Below are 12115 nucleotides of genomic sequence, written 5' to 3' on the forward strand. Positions count from 1 at the left end.
GAAGAGTCGGGAAGGTAAGATTTAGTACATTTTAAGATATTTGTGGTAAATAATTTCTTTTTTTGTATCAATAACTGTAGCAATGCTTTCAGTAGAAGGCAAACTATCTTTTTAAAGTGAACCATTTCTGAAGCAAGAGATTTGATCCTTTTGTACACACAGCCAGGGCTGGCTTTAAGCCAACTGGACCAACTGCTCCCAACGGGGCCCTGAGAACTTAAGGGCCCCCCCACACTAGGGTAAAAATAAAATTAATATGTTTAATAAATCACAGTCACTAAAACAAGTGGTTTTGTAACTACTAACTTTTCAAAGGTAATTGACACATTTTGTTTTCTTGCTTGTAGGCTTACCCGTATGGAATTTTATATGAAAATGTGCTTCAATCCATTTGGTCCATTAAATTACATACACTTTTTAAGTGCACATTTTGATTGCTTTCCATTTTACCATAGAGATATAAAGCCTAGAATACATTTTATTTATATCTCTAAGATTCTACAGACGTTGGCTGTGAACCTGGGGTTCCACAAAAAAAGTTTCCAAATGGGCTCTGCAGCCCCTTAGGCTGGCCTTGCAAACAGCTACTCCAATGGCCAGTCTAATTGTTCATATCAATAACCACTCACTTGCCCTGATCCACCTACTTCTCTTCCATGTGCAGGGGGAATTACTCCTGCCCTGCTCATGGTTTACTACATGAGTAATTCTCAGCACAACTACCAATCTGTACTACACATTCACAGCTTTGCTTATTGAAACTGCTTATTAGTTGGAATAATATCAATAAGTTATTTCTATCTAGGATGGTGAACTGGTCTGGACATCGTTGGAAATCGCAGCTGGACACTGCTGCTTTTGGGGAGTAGCTAACGGGTTATAAAGGGACATGCAGAATTGAACTGGGGCCAGCATATAGAAGGTGACATGGCATGTAAGATCTGAAACATAGTGTTGTGTACGTGGGATGAGTGGGTAGGGAGTGTCACTATCCACACAGCATATCTTGGTCCAATAAGACAGAACTGGTGCTGAAGACAGCAACATTAGCTGAGCTGTTCCATCTGCTCGGAGTGTGGGAGGATGGAGGCCAGAATGTTAAACCAGATTGGAGTGTAACACCTTGAATGTAGTGGTTCTTGAAAGAAAGAACCTTCTTTCAATTTGTAAAAATCCCTGCGTGGATTTAATAAGCCTGCCTATGTAAACCGCCTTGAATAAAGTCTTGAATAAAGACCAAGAAAGGCGGTATATAAATACTGTATATTATTATATATTATATTATTATTAACCTATTGCAAGTATTTCAAATAGTTTTTTCTCAGAGATCTATTGTTAGATTCCTTTCTTTGCAAGATTTAAATTTTTTTAAACATCTTTCAGGTAGCTATACAAGAGAGAAATGGGTTTCATCTTTAGCAGTATGAGCAGAAGGAAGTTTATGCAAGCAAACCTCCCCACCCCTTCTCAACAATCTTCCATAACCTCTGAAAATTCACTCTTGATGGTCAGAGAACCTCTGGAACAGAACGGCCGTGGTACTAAAGCCTGTAGGAGGAACTCCAAGAACCTCTTAGGACACAACCCAATGTACTTTGCCTGAGTTGTAAAATAAAATAGTTATAAACCAGGCACCTGCAGCATTTGATGTCTCAATCATGGTCTCTGAAAGAATTTTATCAGGGGGTACAACAATTTTTCTGGGCCCCTTCCCTTCTCAACTGAATCATAATTTCATATGATCATAGGCTCATAATTTATAAGAATTGTGGTATATAAAACTATGTAGACCAGAGGTTCCCAAACTGGAGTGTTTCAATGCCCCAGCCAGGGAACCTCTGTCACTGGGGTACCTTAACCTGAAGGCGAATCAGGAAACCTTAAGGCGTGGGCTGCAACAGCAAAGACAGTGACAAAATTGTCACAATCACACTGCCGCCAGGGACAAAGGAACTTAATATGGCTCTCTGGAGGGTCCAGGGAGCCTGTGACCCCTTCTGCAGGCTTTCCATTGCCTCCAAAATACTGTAAACAGTGAAAAAGGCCACTTTCGGTTTTTGTGACTAAAACTGGAAGAGGCCTTTTTTCTGTTTATAGCAGTTTGGAGGTGTGGGGAGGTCTGCAGAGGGAATCATGGGTTCCCCAGACCCTCTGGAGAGCCATAGCAACCCTCCAGGTAAGTAAAAAAAAACAAACAAAAAAAACCTTTTGTTACCGGTGGCAGTATGTAGTGATCATGTCACTGCCCTTTCCCTCCCCTGCAAGCACTTACAGCACTGCTGTAGGCTTTCACAAAATGTGAATGCTAGTCTTCACACAAAATATGCAAACATTTTCTGAGATCCCTGGAAATTTCCAGCTCCCCTCCTTTGCTCCTGGGCCCCCTTTTTGTACCTGGGCATAATTTACCTCTTGCACCCCCTCTCATGGGTCCTGGTCTCAATCATATGATTACTCGGAAGTAAACTCCTTCCACTGAATGTATTATGTTTCAGGTGGTACAAAAAATGCTAGTTGCTGCATTTGATGGTTCTCTCCCACATGCAAATCATCACTTGATCTAGCAGTCAATAATGATTAGCATTTTGTGAGTCAGAGCTATTGGAATAATAAAAAAAATACTGATAACTGAAAACAATATAGTATTACTCATTGTCACTTAATCCAGTATTAAATTTTCCGGGGTAATAGGGTCAACCCACAGTACTATGATTAGGTCTTTCTTTCATATGTCACCTCCACACCTTTCATTCCACCACACTGTTATTCCAGCACTTCAAAAATCACAGAGATGAAGAAATCTACCTCAAAAGTGTCATATGTTATTATTATATAACTGTATAGACAAACATTTCTTTTGGATTCACATCTGATGTGGCTCTTTTTGGGTGAAAATCAGAATAAAAAAGATATATGTATTCATATATGCTGCATCCTGCAGGTACATTCAATTCCCACACCCCTCCACTCTCCTCCGGACATCGACTGCAGCCAAAGTCTTTTACAACTCATGGAAAAAAGGGTTATCTATTGTTTATCTATTTTTAAGATGCATATTCCACTTTTCACTCATTCAGGGACTCAAAGAGGCTTACAAGCTTCAAGGGAAAAGAATCAGTACAATTTACACAAGAAAACTCAAAGGCAAGGAGTAAAAGAATAGTATAGCAAATAAAAAGGCAAAGATGTTATGTTGGGAAGATCAACTGAAATAAAAACTAAGACAAAGGCAGCCAAAAGAGCCAGATAGCCTCAGGTAGAACACTGGTGGTAAAAAGGGTGAAAATGACAGATTACATGGGCAGAACTCCAAGTGGTGGAGGCCACTAGTGAGAAGGTCACCTTTGGTGGCACCATCTGATGAACTTCAGGGGGAGGTGGGAAATGCAAGAGGGCATTTCTCCCAAATGTCAGAGGACAAATAGATTCATACAGAGGAAGGTAGTTCTTTGGGTCTCCTGATCCTAAGCCACTTAGTTTAAGCTGTTTGGTATCATCTCCTCTTGAGCACATACATGTTTAGATGAACAGTGCAATGCATGCTTGCTTGGAAGTAAGTTCCAGTGCAGTCAATGGAATGAGGACCAGTTTGTACATTTTAGCATAATCAAGTGATTGGGCTGTTTGTGAACCAAATCATTTCAGTGAATCATTTCAGACGGCAGGCGAGTCTTCCTTGTTTAAATACTTCCCCTATGGAAAAATTAGCTACTTCCTGCTCACAGAAAAATAAGCTGTCAGGAAAAAGGCTTGTGTGCAGGGAAATTTGTCCCCATCTTATCTCACGTGGGAGCATTTGAAAACACAATGCTCACCTATAGTCTGAAGTGGTAATGCGGGGGGGGGGGGGAAATGTTACCATTTGATATTAAAGAATGTGCCAATGACTTCCTTATTCCTGAGAAAGTGCAGAGAATTTCCACCTCATGTTTTCAGGACATACACATATCTCACAAACAATATGTTATGGTATGAATAAAGCATTTCTTGCAACGTTCAACCTGGAAAAAAACTATGTTCTTAAAGGCTGCTTTAAAGAGAGAGAGGGGTACACATTTCAGGTGTTTGTGACTGAGATGATTTCAGATCCCCAAAAATCCCAACAAACTGCTATTATGTATAGTATGTGCTGTCCGGTTTTTTTTTTTAAATTCCTCTTCTTCTTCTGCAAATCAGTATTAGATCCGGAACAGTATTAAACGAGCCTTTTATGCTTTAAATATTCAAGAGTTTTATATTCAAAATTTCTTCTGGTGCTGTCAAACTAGAGCGCCTGAAGGCAAGGTAAGATCAAGTTAGGTTCTCAAAGGTAGAATTAAATTTAACAGGGCATCCGTCATAATATGCAGGTTGCTTAAAATGCAAATAAAAAGTGTAGAGATTCAAAGGCGAAAGTATTTTCAGGTGGAATGCAAAGTCCAGGGGACCGCTTCAATGGAACAGATTCATTTAACAGATTCATTTAACAGATTACATTTCTATCATTTTAATGAAAACACAGAACAAACAAGCAATAATGGATATGTCTTAAAGTCTCATTTTTCATTTTTCTTTCTTTTTTTACAGTTGTGTGCAATGAGAGAGAAAGAGAGAGAGAGAGAGAGAGAGAGAGAGAGAGAGAGAGCATATTAAGAGCCATTACCTCAGCCATTTTTGAAAGTTCAGTCCAATCGTCTTTATTATAGCTGCACATGATGCTGGCGATGACAATCTGAAAAGATAAGTATTAGTTTATACGATGCCGCATTCCCCGAATAATTCCTTCTGCACATATTGTTATGCGCCTGCTTTCAAACCCTTGTTCCCCACAAAGCTCTTATGATCTTATTTTGTTATTGGAACTGCAGTACAGAAATCATGGGAATTAAAAAAAAAAAAGTGAGTGAGGTGGGGGGAGAGTAGACAGAATGCTGAGCTTAAATCGAGAAGATGGAAGTTCAAATGTCTGCTTAGCTTTAACACACTGGGCAAGTCAGAATCTTGGTATAAGCTACATGAAATTGTAAGAAAATCTACCTCACCCCACCCAATTAGATATAGATTTATTTAATTGTATTGTTTTTCTTCCATCATGGAGCTCCAGGTAGCATACAATCATAATGCAATCGTTCCCAAACCTTTTAGCATTGGGATGCTCTCAAAGAAGTTTCACTTTACCAGCTACTCAAGCCTCTGTGGCTATACTAGTGATTGGGCAGCAGTGCTCCCTGCCCCCCCCCCCCCAGCAGCAGGTTGTTTAACCCTTGATGCACATAGTCTAATCTGTCTTGTCAAATTCACAACCTGACAAAATTGAGTCATGACCCACTGGTGGGCCACAGAGCCATGGTTTGGGAACCACTGCCTTGCAGGGTTATTGTAAGGGCTATACCCTCTAAACACCTGGCATACTCACAAAGTACTACAATACAGTTGTATATTATTGTTCATGCAATTCTCCTGAGACTGTTATCCTCCCTGCATTATTTTCAGTACAAAAATGCATTTCCTCCTTTCACGTCAGAAAAGTATAATCTGGGAAGTGTTTTTCAATATTCACAATAATTTTCAATATTCAGATAATATGGTCTGCAAAACTGAGCACTTGAGAGATACATGACAAATTGGCAGCGGCCCAGAAACAAAGGAAGCCATTATACCTTTAGTTGTTACATTAGCATATCAAGAAAAAAACAACACTGATGGAAGTCACAGCAGTTGTAAACAGATCACATCCTTCATATCTGGTATACAGTTGGACTCTGCATAGGAAGATGGCAGACCCATGGCCAGTCCTTGTATTTCATGGCCTTTGGGCCCTACTGTTTAACACTCCCCCACATACTCATGTGTGCGCCTATATATCATATGATATATATATTATACAGCCCACTCACACACCGTTTTACTGCCGAAGATAACAAGTCACACAACTGACAAAGTCAGCTCTATGCCACTATAAATGATTGGCCACTGTAGTCTCGCTTTCTCTGTCTCTCTGTCATTTTTGTGCAACAAAGAAGGCTTTCCACATTGCACAGGATATCGGTCTTAAGTGAGGCACAACAGCCCACAAATCTGTCGCCTACTGTAACCTATTTGTTGGCATAAGGCCCAAATCCTAACCATCTTTCCAGGTCTGACATAGCTGTGCCAATGAGGCATGTGCTGCACCCTGCAGTTGGGGCGGGGGCTGTCACAGAGGTCTCCTCAAGGTAAGGGAATGTTTGTTCCATTACCTTGGAGCTGCATTGCCCTTAGCTCGGTGCTGGAAAGTTGGTTAGGACTGCACCCTAAGAGAGAGATTTTGGGTGCAATCCTATCCTGCGTTGGAACAGGCAAGCCAAGCGGCTTGCGCTGTGTCCAGCGCAGGATAGTGGCCACAAGCGGCTCAGTCAGAGGCAAGGGGAAACATTTCCCCTTACCTCTGGGTAAGGGCTGCCGGCACCTATGGGTCTCCTCAGACTTGCGCCACCTCTCTAGGTGGCACAAGTCCGAGGAGAGCGGAGTGGCTTGGAGCTGCTCCATTCTCCCCGGGAATGGGGGTTGAGATCTGGCATAACTGCCAGATCCCAGCCCTGCCTCCCGCTCCCCGCCCGCCTGCCTGCCCCCAGGGCTGCCCACCACCCACCCTCCCCCAACCTCCCACCCACCTCCTCCCTGCCTACCTTTTTGTCCTTGCATCAGCACATCCAAGTCGATCCAAGGTACTGAGAGGAAGGTGGCACAGAGGCTTCCATCAGTTTCTGCAGGCCAGTGCTTCTCGGAGTGCTGGCCCAGCTTCCTCCTGAGGAGGTGCAAACATGCCTTACGGCATGTATGCAACCCTCCCAGGCCAGCGCAAGGGACTTGCGCCAGTCCACGCCAAGCGCTGGATTGCGCCCTTTCACTGAAACATGGATGGGTCTCATAAATGTGTGGTGCCTTACAAGCAGAAGGTCTTATGTTCAATCCCGAGCCCTGCCAAGTAGGACAGAGAAAAATTCCTTCCTAGGGAGCCACTACCATACAGTGCTAGCAAATCTGAGCTAGATGGACTATGAGCTAGGTTTGACTATGGCAGTTTCCTACCTGACAGCATCAAAAGCCACACCATCTTGTGTAGTTCATCACTGTGCATATGCCAGAGGAAAATGGTAGATTTGCTTCTATTACAGTTATTCTGAAGGTTTCCTGAAAGCCTTCCATCCAGGGGTAATAGCAATTGACAATTCTGTTGGAAGGCCTTTGTTTTAAATGAGGGAAGACAACAATAAAAATAGTGGGTGTTTAATTGGCTTGCTGACATATATACAGTTAAGAGGCTGGCTTCGTTTTCAGAAAACTTAATGAACTGTCTGCTGACTGACCTTGTTTGCATTTAATGGACATTCACAATTGTTCCAGCCACTTAATTAAAAAAAAAAAAGTAGAATTCCACTTAACTGTGGTTAGACCCAGTTTGGTCAACAATACAAGTCATAGGCAGAAGTAACTTGGTTTAAGTGGTTTGCATATAGCTGCTTTATCATCACTGCACTGAAACACACTCTCACATTGTTCTTCTCTGCAATTGTTGCTGGGCTCATTTTAGTCAAGGTCACAATAACATTTTTTCAAGCTCTGCTCCTACCTACTTCTCAAGGTCTTCCAACCATTTACTCTTTCCCTGTAGTGTTTTGGAAACTTTCCAATTATTGTTAATACACACATTTTTGATTTAATGTCTGGTTCTCTTTAACGATGCTTCACTCGCTTACCTTACACCTGGAGGATAAGTAGTTGTCTACTGTAGATAAACCCTAAAACTTTTCTATAGTTAGTTTTCAACTCATTAATTGGATAAGATGGGCAAGATCCCTCGTTAAAAATACAGAAACAGAAACTGCATGCTTAGGGTATATCCTTGAGGCTCCATCACACACCCTAATAATAAGTGTGGCATATGATGGTTGGATACCTTCTTTATAGTTATTGTGAATATGGTTGATTTGTACATTTGCAACGTCCCTTTAAAATGGAGTCAGAATCTTGGAAATTGGCAGCATTAATGTGGGCCAGAATTTCATCAAGTACTCCTTCTCACCCTCCATGTACCAGCAGCCGCATGGAAGGCCTAAGGATTAGGCAAGTCTATCATACTCTGTACACACAACCATCGTCTCCACATTTTGTATGGATAAACAGAGAAGTGAGCCAAACTTTGGGCTCACTATTGGGTCAATATTCTGAACAGCAAAGTTCATACTATGGATACATGAAGGAAAAAAACAGAACCCCAAGAGTTGGCTGCAGGCATGAATCCAGTAAAATCAGTAGAATTATACAATTACGGAATTTAGCAATCAAAGCTGCACTGATATTTCTCAAGCATATAATGATGAGCTCTCCCCCACAATTCCAGGGAGAGGGAAAGAAACAGTCATAGGTCCGTCAGGGCTGTTACAAAAATGTTGTTTCTTTTAAACCAGTAACAGGACCACTACTTTTAGATATTAGCAATCAAAGGAACAAACCCCAAAACAAAAAGAGGGAGATCACATACATTAAAAAAAAAAAAAATAGGCTGCCATTTTCTGTTTCAAGCTAGCTAGAATGGTAAGGGTACTGTGGAAGTAAGCACAGTTAGGCCACTCCTTTGCTTTTCGTTGCTTACTCTGCAAGCATCTTGAGTGAACTCTGACAGGAACATACTTTAGTGATTCACATGATTCTTCTATACAGACAAGTGCAGCATGGGCCCGGGTGAACAAAAACGGCCACCATATTGCACTGGCAAATATATGAATTGCCCCCCGAGACAGAAACATAAGATGGTGTATATCTCTACGCAGCCTGAACAAGTTAAGTTCAATAGCTGCATTGGGGGTTCCAGCCCAAATGGCCAAACACCTGTGCAACTGCAGGAGAGTAGCACATAAGCATGAGGCCTATCTTTGGCTCTGGGTTGGGGAGAATTGGGACAAAACTTTTTTCCCATATAGTGCATGTGCCCGGCAGTGATGATTTCAGCAAAAGCACCTTCCATGACAATTATTTGGTATGTTGGAAATTAGTGTGTGAAAAGGCGGTTGGGGGACATCTGAGGACAGAACAGGAACATCATTACAACTAAATAAGGAGACATTCTTGAAAGATAATTTTAGATATGCAAAACAAGTTATTAGCACCTGCTACCTTCTTTTACCATCTATTACAAGTTACCCATTCTTGGTTTTTGGTTGCACTAACTACTATAAACATTGCCTTGATTAACTACCACCAATCACTGCCATGCGTTGCATTTTATTCAACCTTGAAAAACACATGACGGGAATAAAATGTCAATGATGCAAACAATGTCCTTTCATAATGCAGCATTTTCTATGTTAAAGGCCTTATTACAGAGCAAGGGAACAGATGGAATGTTATTTCATAAGTACAGTATTCAACACTATCTGAATTCTTTCAGAAATAGATTTGTAGTACCTCTCTCTCTCTCTCTCTCTCTCACACACACACACACACACACACACACACACGTACTACATACACAAACGTATAATGCTTAATATTATGTAATTATTTTTGCATCCTATGGTTTATATCACACCAGAAGCAGGCTTTTAAAAGAGTAAAGAACCCAAGTATGGGAAACAAATCTCCTCTTTAATTGTTGTTATATGAACAAATGGGGTAGCGAAGAAACACCATGAGCATGTAGCTAATGAACATTTACAAAAAGATCTGAACCTCTATGTATGCATTTGTGTAGTATTACAGGGGTCTCAATCATGCTGAAAGCCCTACATGCATAAAGCTGTACACGCAAAGGCTGTTTTCAGATTTTCATTATGACCCAGGAATGTGTCGAAGCCACTTCATCAAATTCCGTCAAGTTCTGAATCTCTGGCCCCCCCAACTCAAGTTGCCCATAAGTCATAACAGTGGCTGTTGCAACTTGTCCAGATCTGTTGTTCAACTCATTTTGACTAAGTTCAAGTCTTGTCAAGAAGCAAGTCGAGTCACAGAAGTGACGGGATAAAAAAGCAAGCAAGCACACACACAAAACAGAGTTGCAAGCACACACAAAAGCCAGTCTTGACTTGAATCTATTTGAGTCTTGTCCCAAGTCAGTGCCCAAGTTTCTGACACGTGCGACTTGAGTCTGTATAAGTTGCGAAAAACACATGTTTTCGCAACTCTAGTTTGACTCATGGTCCATCCCTGTTATGAACCAGTGTATATCTGGTGTGTGGAAGGAAGCTCATGCTCCTGACGCATCCATAACATGTCTGCAAGATACTAAACATAATGTTCCATCCTATTGTACTTAAGAAGTAAACAGACTGTGGCAACATTTTTAAACAAGTACCTTATATAGACATGGCATATTTCTTCAAGTCTGGGCAAGTCAACTGCAAATCAAGCAACATTTTGCAACGAGGGAAGGGGGACAAAGGTGAGCAATGGCCAACTAGTTTCGTATCAAGAGTTATGTGAAAATGCTCTTGGGTTTGTAGAAAGGAGGTGGCAATGCTGGAGATGGAATGCTTCAAAAACTCTTAATTAAGAAAATAAGCTTTACAATATGGACTCATTTCAGAGTCCACTTTTTAAATTAACTTCATGCATGTGACAAAAATAGCATCTTAGAGTGAAAACCAAATAGATCAAAGCAGGTATTTCATTTTTACTTTACATGCTCATGCCACGTCAGCAATGATGGAAAAAAGGTTACGCTACTATTTTTTGCCACCTATTATCCACTTGTGATGCTCATAACATTTGAGACTATTCCTCTGTGAGCAATTTCCTTTCCATATTTGGTTCAACTAATTTATAACCAGCTTCTTACACAGAAGAAGCAATGGCCAGTGTAGCGCACTCGTTTGTTCTATTTTGATTATGTATTTTCAAGTAGTAATGATTTTAAGAGCCCAATCCTACACACGTCTGCTCAGAAGTTGGTCCCATTATTCCTGGATAAGTGTGGATAGGATTGCAGCCTAAAGCTTCCTTCTAGCCCAGTTCAGTCTATCCTCATTCATACATTCTCCTTATCACAACCAGCCTATACACAGGTTGCCTGAAGCATTTGCCGAGGGGGAAGGTTAGCAAGGAGACCTGACTTCACTGTGAGGTTCTACCCCACCAGTCTTCTCTCCTCTAGACTTCTTATTCTACTCCTTTTCAAATTTAGGAAGTGAGAGGAGGAGAGAAAGAGCGTGGCACCAGCAGGTATATCACTGGTAGGGGGTGTCAACATTTGACACATTGCCTCAGGCACTAGGAGTTCTTGGGCTTAGTAGCGTAGCTGGAGGGTGGTACATGGCACTGGGTGAAACAAGGATGCCCCCACATCATTACCCCCCCCATGCCTGTACAGTCACCCCCCTTCCTGGAGCCTGTGAGGCCCTGGAGGCAACTCCACTTGGAGCCCTACGAGGTCAAGGGCGGGCAGGAGGGCCCATTTTGTGGTGTTTGCTGTGCAACAATGGTGAACGCTGTCACCCCCTCCTCCTGGTGGAGATGGAGGAAAAGTATCACTCCGCTGCAGGAGGGGAATGCACCCACCCCAGCCTAGCTATGTTATACTTGGGCTGACCTTATTCCTTATGCTTGGTAAGGAAGTGAAAGTGTGCTTTCCTGCCCCACTCACCAAGCATTTTCCCATGTGCAGATGTCAACATGGTCTATATATGGTGCAGATCTTAAACACAATGTGAAATTGCTGGTGCAGGTTCAAGTAGACCAAGCAAGTCAGTGCAGACCTTCCCCAGGACAAGGGAACGAAATGTTCCCTTAACCCAAGTAGGTCTCCAGACCCTAGGATCCGCCACCCCCCCCAGGAGGACAGAGTGAGTCCTACTGATGTGACTGCACCGCTATACAGGGAGTTACATAGGACTGGGCTGCCCAGATGTGTTTTACTGAACCAGTACTCAGCTAGTAAATCAATTAAGCTGCATTTATATTTGAACATGTGGAAAAAGTTCATTTATCATAAGTTAAGCATTTGGCTTGTTACAAGCATAGAGTTTCCATAGGTGTTTAAATATAATTGTGAGATAGGAATATACTTAACTGAATGGAAAAAAAAATATACACAAAAATCCTACAGGTGTTTGCAACCCTCAATTATTGTGCCTTAGGAGCTTAAAAAAAATGTATGTTT

The 12115-nt window shown here is 41.7% G+C and overlaps 1 protein-coding gene across 3 annotated transcripts in view; it reads right to left on the bottom strand.

Annotated features, from left to right (window-relative positions):
- Positions 1–12115, bottom strand: part of DPYD (dihydropyrimidine dehydrogenase) — a 533115-nt gene that overhangs the window by 158508 nt on the left and 362492 nt on the right. For all 3 annotated transcript variants that reach the window (XM_066623608.1, XM_066623607.1, XM_066623609.1), the window contains one exon: positions 4643–4711. In XM_066623608.1, the coding sequence (XP_066479705.1) occupies positions 4643–4711 (69 nt within the window). The remainder of the gene's footprint in view (positions 1–4642; positions 4712–12115) is intronic.

The sequence above is a fragment of the Tiliqua scincoides genome, chromosome 4, assembly GCF_035046505.1.
Source record: "Tiliqua scincoides isolate rTilSci1 chromosome 4, rTilSci1.hap2, whole genome shotgun sequence".
Taxonomy (NCBI): domain Eukaryota; kingdom Metazoa; phylum Chordata; class Lepidosauria; order Squamata; family Scincidae; genus Tiliqua; species Tiliqua scincoides.